General features: G+C 36.8%; 1 protein-coding gene across 1 annotated transcript; it reads left to right on the forward strand.

Moving 5' to 3' along the window:
• Positions 1–3,880: 3,880 nt before the first annotated feature.
• On the forward strand, positions 3,881–17,045 carry LOC146626967 (5-hydroxytryptamine receptor 3A-like). Its single transcript, XM_085361543.1, has 11 exons — positions 3,881–3,917; positions 7,334–7,402; positions 8,160–8,323; positions 8,970–9,014; positions 9,170–9,279; positions 10,621–10,790; positions 13,775–13,938; positions 15,978–16,188; positions 16,268–16,432; positions 16,519–16,598; positions 16,818–17,045. The coding sequence occupies exons 1-11, from the start codon at positions 3,881–3,883 to the stop codon at positions 17,043–17,045; spliced, it is 1,443 nt and encodes a 480-aa protein (XP_085217669.1).
• The last annotated feature ends 3,329 nt before the right edge of the window (positions 17,046–20,374 follow it).

The raw sequence follows: 20,374 nt of genomic DNA on the forward strand, positions 1-20,374 counted from the left end.
AGCAATATATGTTTACAGACATGTATTGCTGTAAACATACAGCAATCTACGTGATTGACAGGTCACGTAGATTGCTGTATGTGCCTTATTTAGCAAGGCACTCATCTTCTTGAAGGTGTGTTTGGGGTTGTTATCATGTTGGAATACTATGGCCTCCAAAAGTTGATTCTGTTCATCTGGATGTAGCTTTTTCAGTGGGAGTAATGTTTCATCACTCATCCAAGTGACTTCTTCAGACTCAGCTGACTGCAGGTTTTCCCAATCTTATAAACAGTATATTTGCATAATGGCTGAAACCAGCCCACTGAAGGAACAATGGGCTGGGAGGTCAGTTCCTTAATCTTAATTATGCAAATTCTCATGACCATTGATCAAAGACCACTGATCAATGGTCATCTTATAATGTGATTGCAGCTATTCCCCAACTCTCTGTGAATGGTACTCATGGCCATTGATCAGTGATTTTTGATGTCTTTATATTTACCATAGTGCCACATTTAGACTTTCCTTTCAGAGGATATTATTAAATCAGGTCAGTAGGAGCAAAGCAAAAGCAAAAAATAAAGAAAATAAAAAAATATTATTTTGTTCTCATGGAAAGTTGTCCACAGTGAGCTAAGTGGAGCCAGAAAATGTCTGAACTGATCCATTTTAAAGTTCTGTACATGCCAGTTCCTTAGGGACTGTTCCATCAATACTGATGATTTTCCATCAGTATCGAAAACCAATTATAAGATAATTGGGATGCTAACCACCGTGGGATGCACGGTGGTTAGCACTGTTGCCGCACAGCAAGAAGGTCCTGAGTTCCATTCCAACATCAGTGTGGAGTTTGCATGTTCTCCCCGTGTCTGCGTGGGTTCCCTCCGGGTACTCCGGCTTCCTCCCACCGTCCAAAGACATGCAGTTTGTGGGGATAGGTTAATTGGATAATCCAAATTGCCACTAGGTGTGAATGTGCGAGTGAATGTGAGTATGAATGGTTGTCTGTCCTTGTGTGTTAGCCCTGTGACAGACTGGCGACCTGTCCAGGGTGTACCCCGCCTCTCGCCCTATGACAGCTGGGATTGGCACCAGCACCCCCCGCGACCCTGAAAAGGATAAGCGGTAGCGAATGGATGGATGGATGGATGTAAAATCTGAACAACAGAATGCAATGATTTCTTAATTTCATAAAGAAAACTTCTTTTATGCACAATAGAAAATGGAACTCTTCAAATATCTAAACAGAAAAAATACAAATTTTATAAAAAAGCATTACCTAATTTTGAGTATGACGGCAGCAACGTGTCTAAAAAGTCGGAAAGGTGCAACAAAAGGCTGGAAAAGTCGTACTCAAAAGAAAAAAAACTGGGGGAACACTTTTTGGCAACAGTTAAGTCACACTGGGTATAAAAAGACCATCTTAGTGAATTGAAATATTTTTCTGTTGATTAAGTTCTATCTGTATCTGTGAGTTGTTATAATTGTCCTTTAATATTCATCATTAAATATGGTTGATTAGTATTAAAAGTTTGGTGCTTCAACTCCATTCACTATGTGATTTGTTCTGTAGTGCTGATATGGCAGTTTGGGGTTTTTTGCTTTTCCCAGTAGAATTTTGTAGTTAATGAATTTATTTAAACCAGTTTTATGTTGGTGTAACTAGGAGTACTGAGAATAGATAATATGGCCAGGGTAGGATTTTAGGGTTAGGGTCTTTTTTTTTTAAGAGGTTATGTAACTGAGATTAAACTCTGGGGGAATATTTATGCTTAAATATTTACTGTTGCCAATGTGAAGAAGGAGAGCAGGGTCCTGACCTGGAGATTGCATCCTCAGAGAGTGACATTATGGTTGATTTATTCCAGTTTATTGTGTATGTAACCCAGAGTAAAATCTGTTTTACTAGAATTTAGTAATTTCCTGCACTTATTTCCTGCCATTGGACGCATCACAAATACATGACTCCAACCACATGACTTTGCTCAGCCAATCGGATGGCATGTAGGTCATAGTAAGCCTGTCCCGGCTTTCTCCCGTCAGATGAGTGGAGGCAAGCCAGGTGACAGAGTTGTTGCAGGTTTATATTAGCAAACACTTGCTTTTCCGTTTTAATGCATTTTTTTTTAACACCAGCTAACTTATTCGATTTGGACGCTGATTATTGTGAGCCAGAGCCACAGTGCTGTCGTGAACTGAACAGAACGGAATTGGTGAGTTTGAACTTTTAATTGACTGTATTGCTACCAGCTGACGCTAATTGGCTGCTGCCGGTCCAGACAATTTGATTTTGATTTTTTATTTGATGATAGTTGTTGAATAACAAATGCTGTGACGCTATATAATATGTATATAGCAGTTGAAATGTTTTAGTTAAATCCTTATTGGTTAAATATACTGTTTGTTTAATTATTTATAAATTGTGTACCCAGGAACAAGAATAACGTAATGTATTTAGCCTAACTGGCTGACATTTTTTTGTATTCTTGTGATTTCTTATTGGCCTTGTTTATTTAATGCAGGCCAGGTGAACCTTTTTGGGTATGAAAAAGGATGGCGAGCCAATGAACGGCTAGGAGCAGGACTCATTCTGCATTGAAGTTTCCACTGGACTGGTAGGAAGCTATCAAAGACGACGCTCTGTCCCGTAATTTCCGAATACACTGATTTCCACAATCATACACACCAGTTCCCCCGTTTATGGACAATAGCGCTTGGACATCTCTCATGGATATTCAGATAAAACTCATGGACTTCAGTGTGGATCAGTGTTTTCGATGTTAACATGTGTTATTTATGGGGAACTTTTTTTGAGAATCTATATTGCTTGGTATAAGCCAGAAGAATTTGCTTAGTTGTCTTTGTGCACCCCCACTGGGTTTTTCTATTAATTAAATAGCTACAGCAGGAATGATTATTTAAGCTTTCATTTTCTTTTCTTAATTTTCTTTGCTTTCGGTTAAATACATGGTACCTGCAAAAGCATTTTGTGCTGTGTGTATTTAATTACTGCCCATCAGCTCCAGTAGCATTCCTAAATCTTCTGATTATAATAACCTAATATTTCACTCAATACCTAGCCTGTATTAATTCATTAGCGCTTCATCAGTGTTACATGTATTTAAGGGTATTTCACTTAAAAAGCAAGATGCACTGCCCTGACTGCTGGCTGGAGCAAATGGCCCCAAATGTATCTTTCGCTGCAGCTTCTCTCATTGTCATTTTATTTCTTTCTCATCTGAACTCTAAACTCTGATACATACAGAATCAGCTTTTCTTCATGTTTTCGTGCATTGTGTGGTTGAACTTGGCATAACTTTAGACACTGTCTCTATTGGTTGCGGTGAAGTAATACTGCACAGTGGTAAAATGCTCACCCAGTCTAACCTTTACCGCGACATGCATGAGTACCCCTCGCTGGCATGTTTACATTTCCGTCGCACTATGATTGGTTCATTTGGTAACTGGTTTAGGATGGAGCAAGCAATAGAAAAAGAATAGGTTTCAGAGCACAACGTACTGCTTTGTATGTTAAAGGGGCTTTTGAGATTTTGGAGAAGTCATTGATTATACTGAAAGTTTCTTGTAATGAGTTATGTGAATCTGATAGATATAATAAATAATTTGCATGGGACTAATTTTGTCTTGTGAATTCTTGTCTTCTGCTTTATTGCTGCAACAAATGGACAAAGAAGGAGAGAGAAAGTATTCCGGTCTGGTTCCCAGTGAAGTGTCAACCTTTGTATCCCTGCCCACCCTCTGCTGCTGTTTGCTAGATTCTTTGGACAATCCGTTTTTACATTTGCCCCACCCTCGTGAGGCATTGACTTAAATGGAGCAAGAAGCATCTTAAGAACCCATAGAGGACAAGGGTGCATACAGATCTCTGTAAGCAACAATGATCGCTGGTTTCTTCTTTCTGCTCATAATCACGGGTAAGCAAACATTATTATATTTTAATTCAGTTATTTCAGCATTTTATTTATATACAAATATATAAATATTAGGGTTGGGACTCAAAAAAATAATCTGATTAATCGCATTTAATCACAGAAGAAAACCTGCCGCAAAGTGCAAATGTTTTTTTTCATTTAAAAGGGTTTTAGTGGGCAGTAGAATTAAATAATAGACATAAACATGAATATTTTAAACTCAAGCTCTTTTAATTTCTACATTTAAACTGCATTTCAATTCAAAACAGGGAAAGAAAAATAATATCCCTGTCCCACACTAGGCAGACTTAAAAATAAAATGCTATTTTAAGTACTGTAAGTACATTTTCAAAATGGTATTGTCTTTAAATAATAATAATAATAATAAGGCTAGGCTAAAACAGTGTGATCATGGAAGAATTTAGTACAAAACATAACAAACCCATTGGACTCAAAATACCCCCTTGCTTGTTTACTGTCCATCTCTCTCAGCCAGTTACTTAGGCAAACTAGCATGTTCACATTTTCAGAGCTCAGGGCAGCTCTCCTTTTTGTTACTGTGTGACCTGCAAGTGAGAACAGTCTCTTGCATGGGACATAAATAGCAGGACTAATCAAACGCTTGCGGGCCAGGACAGACACCTGTGGGTGGGTCTCTGCTCGACTGGACTACCACTGCGGTGGGCAGTCTGTCTCGCTGATAGTTGATTCTGCTCTGTACAAACTCAGGGTCCTGTTACACAGGGCTTCCTCATCTAAATCAGAGTCTGGAGACAATGAAGAGAGGAGGCTCTTTGTCTTTGCTGGCTCCTTTGTGGTGGCATCTTTAAAAAGTTCCTGCAGCAGGGCCTCAAGGCTGGTCCAAATCTCTTCTCGCGCTCCCCTTGCAATACACTTTAAATCCTTAAAACGTGGGTCAAGTACAGTGGCTCTTGTGGGTCTTGAGCCACTGATGGTTGGGTGTAGCTAACATTGGGATAGGGAAGGCAGTCTTAAATTTCACCATGTAGTGTGAGTCATCATCAGAGACCTCCATGGTGTCATGCAGGTGGCAGAAAGCAGGTAAAAACACTCCACATGAGACACATGTCTCACCTCCAAGAAGTTCAGTCACTAACCTGTAGTAGACAGTTCAAGAAAGCAATTATTAATCTACACAATAACTGCCACCTATAGAGCTTTTTGAAGAAAAAGTAACAGTAAGTTAAAAGTTTTAATTACCTGAATGGTTACATGAAAGTCATCAGCTTTTTGCGTTTTACCAGCTGTGATGAAGTTATGACTGGCTTTTGTTTGACTAAAGCAGCAAAAACAGCCTCTTGCTGCTTTAGTAGACGAGAAACCATATCCAATTCCACTGTGTGGAAACATCCTTCATGAGTGACTGTCTGTTGCCCCAGTGTTATGTTTATGTTTGGCACAAACCTGTTGCTGGAACAGCCAAGATAATTCTACTACAATGGCAAACGCATTGGATACCAGGCACAACTCTTGCATGAGGGAGATAAACGAGACGAGTGCTGTTCCTGTTGCTCAAACCGCGGTCACTCTCACTCAGCTCCCCCGCAGCACTGCTCTTTATTAAGGTTACATGAATATTCACAGGTTCATTAACATACAACATCTTACACAGGCATACACGTGAACAAAGAGTGCCCGTGTGTGGGTCAAGATATGACCCTGTGATTGACTCCCCAAAGCTGGTGTTAGGAGTCCAGCGGACCACCTACACAAAATGCTCTTATACTTAAACAGATACAGAGTAAGTGTCCTCCCATACCATAAATCAGAAAGAGAAGGTACGACCTCTCTAGGGTGTGTGTGTGTGTGTGTGTGTGCGTGCGTGCCAGAGTGCTCTGGAATGCACAGTCTTTGTAGACAACTAAGGATCAGACATCCTATCAATATGCAATCGATTATATATCTCTAAGCATATATGAGTATATGTTTCTAAGCATACATGACAATCCAACAATTTAAATCTGACACCCAGTCTTGCTTGCTCCTGGTGTAGTTATTTCAAGTTACTTTTCTCAAAATTTTGAGTTAATAACTCAAAATTTCAAGTTAGCTCTGCCAGTCAGTAATCTATGTGAATGACGTAATTTTCTTGTTAGACGGAAGGATCTGGCACAGAGGAATGTGCACTCAAAGCCAGATTGTGAGCTACCAATGTATAGCAACAAATTGGTGCTTTCAATAGTATGTTTGCTGATAGTAACACCATGTGAGTCAGCTAATAACACAAGGATTTCATCATTTGTGAAGGTCACACTGAAAATACTCAGCAATTTGTGCATTCATGACTGGCTGTAATGCTGGTAGCTTAGCTGTAGCATTTGTAACTGAGGGCTTCAGCGTCCGGGTAAAAAGGAAATGACGCAATTCACGTAGATTACTGATTTGCAGTGTTAATACAAAATTGAGTTAAGGATTTTTTTTTTTTTTGATTTTTATTTAGTGGTGGAAACGGGCTTCCATAGCATGTAAAGTGCAATTAAATGCATTTTTTTTTTTTGTTTTGTTTTACACCAATGTTTGTTTTTTTTAATTTTGCCTTCATTAACAGAATTCAGACAAGATTTTATGTATTTACTCTTTTGGAAATCTGAATTGAAGGACTTCAGTTGTTTAAACTGGTATGAGATCTTATATTTTACTAACTGAACCAGTCAAAATATTTAACAGTTGTAATATAGATTTGATCTAGTTTATCTATCTGGTTGAAGAATATTGAGTAAAACACAACTAAATATTTCCGGATGAAACAGTTTGCAGACACTATGGCACAAAACAGACAGACGGACACCTAGTCAACTGTTTATTTGTATTAGCAACGCAATACTAATCAACTGGATTGGTCAAAGGAAATAGGACGCTGGGCTGAAAAACAGGACTCTGGTTGGTATCTGCCAGCCAAAAGTAAAGCTGATCTAAATACAGCAAGGTGTAGCATGCAGAAGGAAGCCACTGTGGAGAGAAATATAGGAAGTAGAGAGCAGAAATGAGAACGGAAACAGGTGTTGCAAGAGGTCTGGATGGCATCAGCTTGTGGCTGTGTAAGGGTTGAAGTGACATCTCAAGTACAGTATAAGTCTTTCTGTGAGTTCTTTTGTTACTGATTCCTCAGGACACTATAATATGTTATTGCTTATATATGTCCAGCGGTTGCTGTTTATTAAAATTCCCAGGTCTGTTTCCAAATCTTGAAATTTTTGGTTTGGTTGTTTGAGCCTTTCCATTTGGCCGAGTCACTTATTTATTTTAATTGTAAGCTGAAAATCTATTTAATTGGTTTTTTTTTTTTTAGGTTTGTTTTTCTCATCATGTGTTCTTTCAGTTCATCTATTATTATAACCAACACTTATGCACCTAATTTTGTACATATGTATAACTTCTTTTATGTTCTTTCATGTCAGGTGGATATGTCTCCAATGTAGAGCTACCAGATGCTGATAAGCAAAAAAGCAATGGGACAATTACTGGAGGTATTATTAATTTATTCTCTCAAAGCTTATTCGGTGGATTTCAGTTAAATTTGGCTTAAATAAACATGGATATGCAAAAACAGTATGTATATGACACATTTACTGTTTTTCCATTGTCATGTCTATGTCCCTGAGTTTATAAAGTGTATTTTTTTTAACAAAGGAACAAATGGTATTAACATACAAACATGTGACAAAGAAACCTGATACATTAAACCTTAGAAATGAAAGATGTTGTAGATGCTGTATCTTTTATTTTTAAGGTGTAACATAACAAAAAAAGAAAAATCATATAGTCCATACCAGGTTCTAACGTTAATTAAACAAAACATCAGATGAACAAAAGCACATGACATTACACCATATTCTGCTAACTATGAGGTCTGCCATAATGTATATCATGCCTTCCTGAGGTGATTGATCTAAAATATAAAACAATTTTATAAAGAGTACGTTACATGTATTCTACGTCCCATTTTTAATATTGACTGATAAGATAAACATTGCAGACATGGCCTGTTAGTCAACAAAAAGTTCTGTGCATATCAAAAGGTTCTAAATTGGTGCCTACTGCCATTTCTCAGGAATACTGCATTAGTGCAGATGTACATTAGCTTTGATGGATGTAAGCAGCCAGTGAGCATGTTTTTTGTTTTTTTTTTAAAATTGAAAATCAGGAATGAAAAGCACAGACATTGTCTCTTGTTATTTCCTAAAATAAATCTCTAATGGAGAATGCATTTTGATATCATTTCAGATAACGAAGATGAAGAGGAGAAAGTCTGTAATTTTCAGGATATTGTCAATCACCTGAATCTGAAAAAAGACGAACTTAAATACACTATGAGCCGGCCCATTATAAACAACAAAAATTATACAGAAGTGTTTATTACAATAAGACTCTATGCCATCTTAGATATGGTAATTTGTTTGGGTATTCTTTTATTATTAATGACAATTAATTAATTAGTTTTCTTGCTCATGAAACATAATGTCACAGCACTCATCCACAAAAGAACAACTCATTATTATTGTTATTATTACTTACTCTGGCTTGTGTTTCTTGCCACGACCCGTTTTTCTGTTTGTAACTTACAGTTTCTTACATCAGCGCTGTTTCATTTTTATTTAGGTATTTTTTTTGTTTTAGTTTTTTCTGAGACATTTATTTGACACACAGTACAGAGATATAGGTTGAGTTATGACTCCATGCTAATACATGACAGGTATCACTGGATTACTTCTGCTGAAGAAATCTTGAAAAAATTTTAAGCGCTACTGTCCATCACTTCCAATCAGACATGATATATGTAGTTAACTGTCTTTGGTTCATGTCTTTATATTATTATTATTATTATTAGTAGTAGTAGTAGTAGTAACAATAATTATATTGCTGCATGAGGAGTTGGCTTGGAGGCAGCTTGGACTTCAGCAGAAACTGTCTATTTACCAGCAAAGGATAACTGCTGAGGCATTAGCTGATATGAGTTAACATTAGCTAACCTGCCTGTTGAGCTTGACATGTGTCTGCCTCAATAAACACTATGTTCAAATTCTTTATTTACAGAGAGAAATTGACCAGACCTTAATTACTTACATTTGGGTTGATTTGGTGAGTTTTCTCTTAAATATATCATAGGTATATATGGTTTTCTCTGTATTGTTAAAATTCTATACTACTATTACTATACTATTTTTTTTTTCTTCAATTATTTTATTTGTTTTTCATCATCTCATCTCTTTGCCTTTTTGTACCCTTGAGTGTAGGCTTGGCTCAATGAGTACATTAAATGGAAACGAGATGATTTCTGTGGAATTGAATATATAACAATTCCTACTTCATATCTGTGGATACCAGATATAACTATTGAAGAGATGTAAGTTTGACATATGCAATATGCCCATAAACTCACTCACATATAGTCATTTTATAATCATATTTATAAATATATGCTACTGTAAAAACCATAGGGTGACAGAAAATGTTTTCCTTATTGTAATTCATGAAATAATTTACAAATTGAAGAAGGAAAAATAGCAAAGACATGGTTAGAAATAACCATTTTTACTTAAAATAACTTTATTCAAACAGAGTCAGAGGATGTGAGCAATTATCAGCTGTCTGTTGAATTTATAGGTAATTCATCTCAAGCTGTTTTGAAGCACCTTTCACAAGTTGGATTGGTTTAATAGGCAGTTCACACACTATATTGCCAAAAGTATTAATATCATCCAAATCACTGAACTCAGTTGATCCAATAACTTCCATTGCCATGTGTGTAAAAATAAATAAATAAATGAAGCAACTAAACAAGCAGACTGTTTCTAATCTGCTCTGATGAACTCGGTGAATTTCACCATGGTACCATAATAGGATGCCACTTGTTCAACAAGTCCAAATGAAACTTGCTTGCTACTAATTAATCCCCAGTCAACTGTATTATAACAAAGTAGGAACAACTGTAACTAAAATCACATAGGGAGGGGAGGTAAGCAGATGCTGAGGCACGTAGTGCGCAGATGTCACAACCTTTTATGCACATTAAATTGCTACAGACCTCCATACTTCATGTGGCCTTCAGCAAAGCTCAACAACAGAGCTTTCCAGTTGCTGCTTCCAGCTCAGCACAAACACAGGCAGCTCTCCTGTCGGGTCCCGGCATCCTTTCGAAATGGGAAAGGTATGACCAGGTGATGGAGAATAGCTGTGTGCATCAGCCTCCTCTGACACCACACCCCGAACCCACCCCTCTTTTGAACTTTAAAAAAAAAAAAAAAAAAAAAAAAAAAAAAATATATATATATATATATATATATATATATATATATATATAAAAAAAAAATAACAAAATCTATTACAATTGGATTTTAAATCATATTGGATCATATAATGAAAGACTATTCAGCATACAAAAGCAATGACAAAATATAACACATCTGTCTCTACTGCAATAGATCCAAAGACTGGTTGGAGGATGTGTTTGTGTCAGAAAGGGGGGGATTTTCTTGTAAAATAAAGAAGGGCCTAGCAAAAACTAAGTTTGGGAACCACTGGCCTAGTCAATGGTATCTCTTCACCTCTAGTACTAGCAGGTTTTACTAAGATAAAATAAGATATAGCTGCAGACATAATAAATAGTCATTTATAGCATGATGCAAACTGTTTTCCATAGTATGATAATACATTGTTTTCATTACAAACATATTCTTTTATACAGGACAGAAAAAGACAAAGCGTCTCCGAGTCCATATCTCAGCATATATCACAATGGTCGGGTTGAGTTCAGGAATGACCAGGTGGTGCTAAGCACCTGCAAGATGCATGTTTACAAATTTCCTTTTGACACCCAGAGCTGCAACCTCTCCTTCAAGTCTATCTTTCACGATGGTGAGTCCATAACAGTTTCTGTTTACATGTCCTTTGTATGGTCTTAAAAGCACAACATTAGATATTTTAACATATACTGCCCGGCCAAAAGGAGGGGCTCTAATTTTCTGTTTCTGCTTCGATGATCTCATGCATAATTTCAGGAAGGTTATCCAATGCCAAAAAACTAATTTTCATCCAAATTTGCACATATTTTGGGCCAACATCTTATTTTGATGATGTTAGAATTGGACAACTGTGTGAAAAGGAATTGGGAATTTCCAAAGAGTCACATGAAACCCTGGAGCTGCTATAGAGAGCCGTACACGTAAGCTGGATCCAGTTCTGTTTAATATTAGTTTTATCTTGTTAAAAACTCCCATTAGAAAGATTGGATGTTGCAAGTAAGCAATAAAATTTGAAATAGGCATTATACAAATGCTGGGATTTAATCAATATTCCACACAACAACTAAACAGAATGAGCATGTTTTTATAACATTTTAACTTTTAACTTTAGTGATATTACTGTTTTTCTTGTAGTTGAATTAGCTGATCTGCAGTTTTTTACTGAGTTTGGATAAGAACTTTAAAGTCAGGTTAAGTGTCTGAGGTAGTGATGTGTCGGTCGCGAACGAAATGGCTCTTAGAGCCGGCTCCTTATCGCAAGCCGTGTTTTTTGGTTTTTTTTTTTTCCCTTCTCTCACCCTCTCTCACACACTTTTTTTCCGCTTCACTCAGCATGTGAGCCTTGTGCTTGCGCTGGGAAGAGGGGGGGAGGGGCGGTAGTTACACTCGCAGTAGCACAGGAACAGAGCGGGAGGGAGAGAGAAAGGGAGCCAGGGACAACAACGCAGTGTTGCCAACTTAGCGACTTTGTCGCTATATTTAGCGAGTTTTCAGACCCCTTAGCGACTTTTTTCTAAAAAAAAAGTCGACTTTTTTCTAAAAAAAAGTCGCTAATAAAAGACGTGAAAGCGCGTATCGCTTTTACTCTCAACAAGCAGCGGGTGCTGTAACGCAGTCAGTTCTTCTTTTACTCTTATGCTGTTTTGTGGATCACAAGGTTTAAAACTACTTATAAACACACACACACACACACACACACACACACACACACACACACACACACACACACACACACACACACACACAAAGTAACTCCACCAGAGTGCCTATTTCGGGTCACTTTTGCCGGTCCAAGCCCGGGTAAAGGAGCAGGGTTGGAATTGTGACATTGAATAAACAATAATTGCTAAAAGAAATTTAGTATATTTACGGTGGCCCCTAGAGACGTGTTTTGTCTCTAGGGGCCACCGCAAATATTTATATATAAACATATATAAATAAAACCAGGGGGTTTTTTGGGTTTTTTTTTTTTAATTTTGCATTAGTAATTCCTTTTGTGCATAATTTTATATTATTGTTAATAATAAATTAATTAAAGCAACAAAAAAACCTGAAGAGCTGGTTCGGAGCCGAAAGAGCCGGCTCTTTTTAGTGAGCCGAGCCGAAGAGTTCTCTAAACAGAGCTGGAAATCCCATCACTAGTCTGAGGTGGAACTGCGAGACAGTGGACAAGTAATCATCAATGAGTGCATCTGTCTGGATTCGTTAGGTTGCATCTGCTTCAAAAGTGAGACATTTTCCCTGAAACAATTAATAACTCCAACATAACAATCACAAGCATTTATGGCTCAAACACAGATGACCGACCACACATTCTATCATAACTTCTTCACATCATTACAGGATTTCTCCACATCTGCCATAATCATAGGTGGAAACTTAAACACAGTTATCAACCCAACAATAAACAGCTCAACAAACTCACATCATACCCAAAACTGGCATTCAGCCCCAATCATACCATAGCATACCAGCTTTATTTATAAATCACTTTAATATAAAGCCAGGGTTCACAAAGTGCTGTACATATACAAATAGCATAAACAAAATAAAATAAAACATGTTAAAACAAGTTGATAAAACAAGTTGAGTCAACCCCTTAAAGAGTGCCAAAGGCTTCAGCAAATAGCTATGTTTTAAAAAGAGTTTTAAACTCAGAAACAGAAGAGGCCTGCCTAACGTGCAAGGGCATTTCATTCCACAACTTTGGAGCAGCTACAGCAAAGCCATGGTCACCTCTAAATTTATACTTATTTTTTGTTACCTTAAGGAGCTGCTGATTGGTGGACCTAAGGGAAGGGGCGTAGTGTTGGGGAGTAACAGAATACATGTACCAGTGTTACGTATTTAAAGTACAAAATATGATTAACTGTATTCCGTTACAGTTACCGTTTAAAAGGGTAGTATTCAGAATACAGTTACTTTGTTGAAATAAAGGGATTACATGACGGTCTTTTCCTGTTTCATATGTTAGGCTATGCCCTCTCTATTGTTGGTAATTCCACGCTGGTGGAAAACCCAAAAAAAACATGTATTACAGTGGCTTGCAAAGGTATTCGGCCCCTTTGAACTTTTCCACATTTTGTCACATTACAGCCACAAACATGAATCAATTTTATTGGAATTCCACTTGAAAGACCAACACAAAGTGGTGCACACGTGAGAAGTGGAACGAAAATCATACATGATTCCAAGCATTTTTTTACAAATGAATAACTGCAAAGTGGGGTGTGCGTAATTATTCAGCCCCCTGAGTCAAAACTTTGTAGAACCACCTTTTGCTGCAATTACAGCTGCCAGTCTTTTAGGGTATGTCTCTACCAGCTTTGCACATCTAGAGACTGAAATCCTTGCCCATTCTTAGATTAGATGGACAGTGTTTGTGAACAGCAGTTTTCAGATCTTTCTCAATAACATCACACTAACATCAATACCAAAGCAACAGTTAGAACAACAGAATCTTAGACACCCCACCTACCCCAGAATAAGAAAGAGCACTACAAAAAATGTAAAACAATAAAGCACTTATTCCTTGTTGGTCTGCTCACATTTATATTATTTGTCCTTTATCACATTTCTTTTTATATTCAATTTCAGATAAAGAAATATATTTGCGGAACAACTCTATTAACAATTCAACGGTCACAGAATTGTCTCGTAAGATGATGCACACGCAGTATGAGTGGCTGTTCATCGACATGTCAGTCAACAACGAAGTTGTTGAAGGTTATGGATTCAATCAAACTGTGGTCATTTACACTGTAAGTATTTCTGAAAACAGAAAGGAAAACTCGTTCTTTTCCCTTTATCCATCTACTCTAGCCACCTGGTTTCAGGTCAAGCACTCAAGTTTTTTCCACAGCAGGTGATGGATGTGCTGAACCATGCTGCTGTGTTTGGCCCAGTTCAGTTGTAGGGAAATCTTTGAGTTGCCAAGTTTGCAGTGGACAATATGCTATGATGTACATCAATTAAAATAATTTTTATTCATCAGATTTATCAGCCGTATCATTTAGTTATCATAATTTGCAGTATATATTTAGGAGTGTGTAGGATCAGGTGGTCTCGTTGATTTTAACCATTGATATCAACGCGTTATCATTGTTAATGTGAGGTTTAAAGGACTTGTATTCAGCTTTAATGGAAGATAAGTCAGGTTTTACTTTTGATACTTTATACTTGGTTTTTAAATAACAGTTTTATTTGTAGTGATATTTTTCACAGTGTTGTTTATTTCCTAAAGGAGTGGTTTGAATTCCTACACCACTTGTCTCTGACAGCTAATAGCAAATATTTTTTGGTAATATATCAGATATTTATTTAACTATAGAAGTACTTTTTTGCAATTTTTCAGCCAGGAAGGAGTGCATGACGGTGAAGAAGTCCATGTAGAGTGCAGCAATAATTTGTCAAATGTCACTGCACGCCACTGCCTTATATACAGTTGTGTTCAAAATCATAGTAGTGTATGTTAAAATGTGAGTAAAGTTCGAAATCCATATATATATTTTTAATTTCCCTTCATTTGTAACACTGCACATTATATTTTTCATCAAAACATGAAGGAAAAAAGTATCAATATTTCAATTACTTGTCTGCATTTTTTCATTACAAACTCAAATATTTACTCAAAGTGGAAAAAATGTTAAGATTTAGCCTTCCTGTGTATCACTAAACTAATATTTAGTTGTATAACCACTGTTTTTGAGAACTGGTTCACATCTGTGCTACATGGAGTCGATCAACTTCTGGCACCTGTAAACACGTACGCCAGCCCAGGATGATTTGACAACCTTCCACAATTCCTCTACATTTCTAGGTTTTGCCTCTAAAACTGCATTTTTAATGTCACTCCACAAGTTTTCTTTTGGATTAAGGTCCGGGGATTGGGCTGGGCACTACATAACCTTAATTTTGTTGGTCTGGAACCAAGATGCTGCTCACTTACTAGTGTGTTTGGGGTTGTTGTCTTGTTGAAACACCCGTTTCAAGGGCATTTTGTCTTCAGCATAAGGTAGCATGACCTCTTCAAGTATTTTGATATAAGCAAACTAATCAATGATCCCTGGTATGAGATAAATAGGCTCAACACCATAGTAAAAGAAAAAGCCCCTTAAGTTTTTTTCCACATCTCTCTGGTTTGGCTTTCTATTTTAAAGCATTGGAGATCATTTTAGCTGAGCAGCCTAGCATTTTCTGCACTTCTTTATATGTTTTCCGCTCTCCAATCAACATTTTGATTAAAGCATGCTGTTCTTCTGAACAATGTCTGGCACAACCCATCTTTCTAAGGTTTTCAGAGAATATTGCATGTGCAACATGTGCTGGCTTCATCCTTAAATAAGGGCCACATGAATGACACCTGTTTCTTCACATAATGAATGACCTCACTGGTTGGACTCCACACTGCTATTATTGTGAACACGGCCCTTTCACTTAATTATTCAATTGCACAGACTCAGGTGCATTCATATTGTGAATGTTGAGTCTGTTGGTTTCTCTGACTCTACTCACCTACTGGTAAATTATTTGCCATGTAATAAAATGATTCCTATCAAAAACACTGATCTGATTCGTCATGTTGGACTGCTATTATTTTGAACACAACTGTACATCCTGTGGTGGTGTTACAGACACCCAAAACAACATTAATAACGCTGCATGGTTTGGCACATTTACACCACCCAAAACTTCTCACTTAACTCCTTTCTCTTTACTATTTGAATACAAATTCACATAATACTTCTTTGAGTGTAAATCTGTCTATTGTGCCTAACCACCTGGGGAAACAAATTCACAGATTACCATGAAGAGGAGGTCTGTCCTCTACGTTGCCAATTTCATCCTGCCAGTGCTCTTCTTCTTGCTTCTGGACTTATCCTCCTTCCTCATCTCAGACACTGGGGGTGAGAAACTCGGCTTCAAGGTCACTGTCTTGCTTGCTGTCACAGTGATGCAGCTTCTTCTCAATGAGATTCTGCCGAGCTCTTCAGACAGTATTCCACTTATAGGTAAGGAAGCGTGTTTGACTGCACATATAGTCAATACTTATTTGTCCACAAATTTAATAATACTGTCTGCCCTCCTCAGCTGTCTACTGCATTGGAATTTTTGCTCTGATGCTGCTCAGCCTCCTGGAGGCAATTTTGGTCAAGCATCTGATTGAAAAGGAAGATGAGACGGATGGAGACCGAAGCCTGGGGGAGAACTCTGGGAACAACCAGGGCGGCCACAACTTCTACAGCTGTTTTAGAGGTGAGCTTAATCATAGCAAACATTCCACAAATCTGCATGCAGTTTTAGTTGTGTTGCATTAATCTTTATGCCTAATGTTTTTCCAGAGATTAGGAGACTCAGTCACCACGCCTCTGTTGATGAGGTATCTTCTCATGAAACACCATCTGTGTCTCTGTCCCGAAAGGTTGGGAAAAAATGCACATTTTTTTTCTCTTTTCAGAAACTCCAGGAAGGGATGTTTGCATTGCAGAGATTATCCTGTATCTTAAACTGTATATCGGAAGCAAACATTTTTTTATTAAATCAATGTAGAAACAAACCAGTGTGTCAAATGTTAAAGCTATCATGAACCTTATTGGCCTAACATCTTGTTGATTGCCTTTCTACAAAACCACTCTTTCAGGGCAGCAGCAGTATACTGACAGAGGTGTCCTTTGCTCTGGAAAAAGTCTCAGATGAGCTGCAGGAGACAAGGAAAACAATGACTTTGCTCAGCAGCAACAGGAAGTCTGGATACTGGACCAGAATGGCTAAAAAAGTCAACAAGATTTTCCTAATTTTTTATTTGACTGCAGTCACTGTGTTCTTAGCATATATGGTTTCATTGTGGAACAGTGCTGAGGGTAAGTAGGGCTAAAGTTAAAAAACCTAAAAGAACTAAAGCAAAAAAGAAAACACACAAACGTATTTCTTACTCTGTGTTATATATTTGCAGTTAATTTCTATTTGTCCGAAACAAAAACATTTTAGAAACCAGAAAAAATTTCTGAAATTGTACTCTGATCTCGAGTGTTAGGAGTGTTGTGATCAGTGTCAGGTCATAGTCAAAAAAGTAATGTATTACACATATTACTCAGAATACTTTTCTTAAAAGTAATGCAATAAATTACTCCAATTATTCTTAAAAGTAATGCAATAAATTACTCCAATTAGAAAATAATTAATTATACTGGCATTAACATTATTTTCACCTTATTCTGTAAAATAACCTGAAACAAACGTTCATAATAACCATTTAAAAGTATAAACTGAGTCTACAGTCCACCACAGCAACACAAATCCCTATCGCGACAAGGACGCACATATGATCTTTCTCTTAGTATTTAGGTATGAACACAAAGCTGACAGTACAAGCAAAGATGAAAACCAGCACAAAAATTGTTAAAAAAAAAAACAAAAAACCATCGCCACAGTGATTCTAGAATTCAGAGAAAAAAGTACGCATTGTTTCACGATTTATAAGATGGAGCATTAGTTGTATATTCATAGTTTATTATTTAAGTGTAGCTCCTGACCTGATGCTTCCTTGTACAGTTTGCCCTTGTTGAGTTTGAGTGTATTAGCTAGTTCCAGTTTTATTTTTCCTACTTTATTTATTCTTGTGGTATTGTGTTTAGTTCCCTTCCTGTTTCCACTCTCTGTATTTGCAGTGTATTTATAACCTTACCCTTTCTTTGATTTCTATTAGAGTATTTTGTATCAATATACTACCCAAAGAGCTTTATTTGTCTAATTAACATAGAAAAAATCACATCATTTAGTGGTCATTAAAGTGTGTTCAGATTTATTTATTTATCACATTTAATATATTTAACTTATTGATGATGATTTATCTCATAAATTGTGAAACAATGCTGACTTTTTTTCTTGGAATTCTGGATGAAAAAGACGTCCCCACTTTTTGTTTTGTTTTTTCCAATGTCTCCAGTTCTCTTTTGTACATAAGCTGGTTTTAAAAGTTAAACAATTCTAAAAAGTTCTAAATCACTAGTTTCAGCCTATCTGAATAAAAGACTGAGTATAACATGTTCTAATATGCTAGTGCTTTCTCAATAGAGAACACAGGACATAATGTTCAAAGTGAAAATATAGCAGATTGTTATTGTTACATATTTATTACAATATTATTAGAAGAAAATTAGCCTTTTCTTTTACAATTGTAAGAGAAAAGGCTAATTTTCTTCTAACAATATTGTAATAAATATGTAACAATAACAAACAAAACATACGTATACGTAACAATTACACATCAGTCATATAAAAAGGTTCTGTTCAAAATGAATCATAGGTGTTTTCATACTGGCTTTGGCCAAACTTTCCTTGAGCAGTGTCTTTGCATGTTTTATGTACTTGTATACATGTATCCCATAGTCCTTAATTATGTGTCTGTTTCCAGTAGTATGTTTAATATACTCATCTTAAGGATATAATAAAAGGGTATGATAATATTCACTTGATAAGAAATATACACACTGTTGATGTTCTTTTACATACATAATGAATATGTTTAAAGTATACTGTACTGGAAGTTTAGGCTTTTAATAAACAATTAAACATAAATACGTGGCAATATGAAGTAATGTACTTGTGTGTGCTGTATATCCTTCATTTACATGTGCATCCTACTAGAACATTGCAGTAAACGTTAGAAACATCTTGCTGCTCCTTTCATTGTATATTTTTGTGTGTGTGTGGCACAACCAACAGATTTAGAGTAATTAGAGTGTAAATTTCCATGAAATGAGGTGCTGCAGGTAAAGGCAAGTTTTTAAACACACAAATTGCATAATTCCTCCAAACTTAACTACCTTTCGTAGCAGTACATCCTGGTTTGAATCGAGGTGATGAAGAAAACGTTCATGTTCTCCCGGCTGCTCTCCTTGGAAAGTGACAGTATCATGGAGTGAGTGAGTGTCCGCTGAGTCTATGGTAGCCTGATTGTTCTATCATGTACTAATAGAATGATGGACTCACTCATAGGACACTGGGAAAAGGTTAACACAAGTTTATTTACAGAATGTGATGCGGAAAAAACTAAACTAGAAATGCACCGTCTCTAATGCTGTGGGTTGGAGGGCAGAGGAGATGCAGGAGATGCATCTCAGACAGAAAAAAATACAGGACAGTTTTCCAAATCTTTAATGAATGTATGGTTTTATGATAAAAGGCAAACATTTTCAAATGTGACAGCTTTTACATACTGTGTTCATGGATGTATTGTAGTAGGACATGAAGAGGCTTGGTGTGACAAGAGGATGCTAAGGATAGAGGTCCACATTTAGAGGTGCAACCTGCCCACCAAGTCTATTGTTACGAAATAAAAACTGTGTGTGTGACGTATAGCAGAACTATAGATATGTAGTTTGCCTGGCAAGGCTTTCAGAACTGGGGAACGTCTTCGCAGAGACGAAGACGTACCCCTGTCGCCAAAAGAATTCAAAAGAACAGAATTTAATACTATCCAGCAGTGGTGAGCCCATAATATGTTCTGTTTGCATGTGTTTTTCATGGTTTCTTAATCACATCATCATATATCATGACATTGTTTATCTTACAGATGGAATATGAGTTAGAATTAGAATTCATTCAGATTTACCTGCTTAGAGCCTCGTCACATGATGCTGACGTAGACACAGCACAAGTGGTTATTCATCACCATGACAAAGAAATTATACCTGAACCCCCAATTCTGCCATTAGCCACATTTGTTCACACCCTACCAAGTTGTGATCACACATATTTCCAATTTAACCTTCATAATGAAAACAAGTTGCTAACAAAAGTTGCTATAATTTAAGTTAATTTGTTTATCCATTTTCTTCTTATTCAATTCAGGATTGTAGGCAGGCTAGTATTTAAATCCTTAAATACATCAAGGTGATGAATTCATGGATTGTAGGTGTGACGGCCAGTTGAAGGATGGGAAAGAGCCAGTCCATCTCTCCACCTAAGAAAGAGGCAAGAGAGATTAAACAAAAGGAAATAAAACCAGCCTGTCTAGAAAAGTCTATTCATTTTACAGACAAGCTGCGCTCATAAAATTTTCATACTAGCTCTCACAATGGAATTATCTTGTTATTATTAAACCACCAGCTTCTACCTGAATAAAAAAAACTTATAGGCAATTAATTTAGGTAAAAATCAGATAACTGCAAAGGTAAACAGCTAAAGGTAATATGT

The sequence above is a fragment of the Diplotaxodon limnothrissa genome, linkage group LG8, assembly GCF_057381915.1.
Source record: "Diplotaxodon limnothrissa isolate DT_005_m linkage group LG8, D_limnothrissa_male_GT1.1, whole genome shotgun sequence".
Lineage (NCBI taxonomy): Eukaryota > Metazoa > Chordata > Actinopteri > Cichliformes > Cichlidae > Diplotaxodon > Diplotaxodon limnothrissa.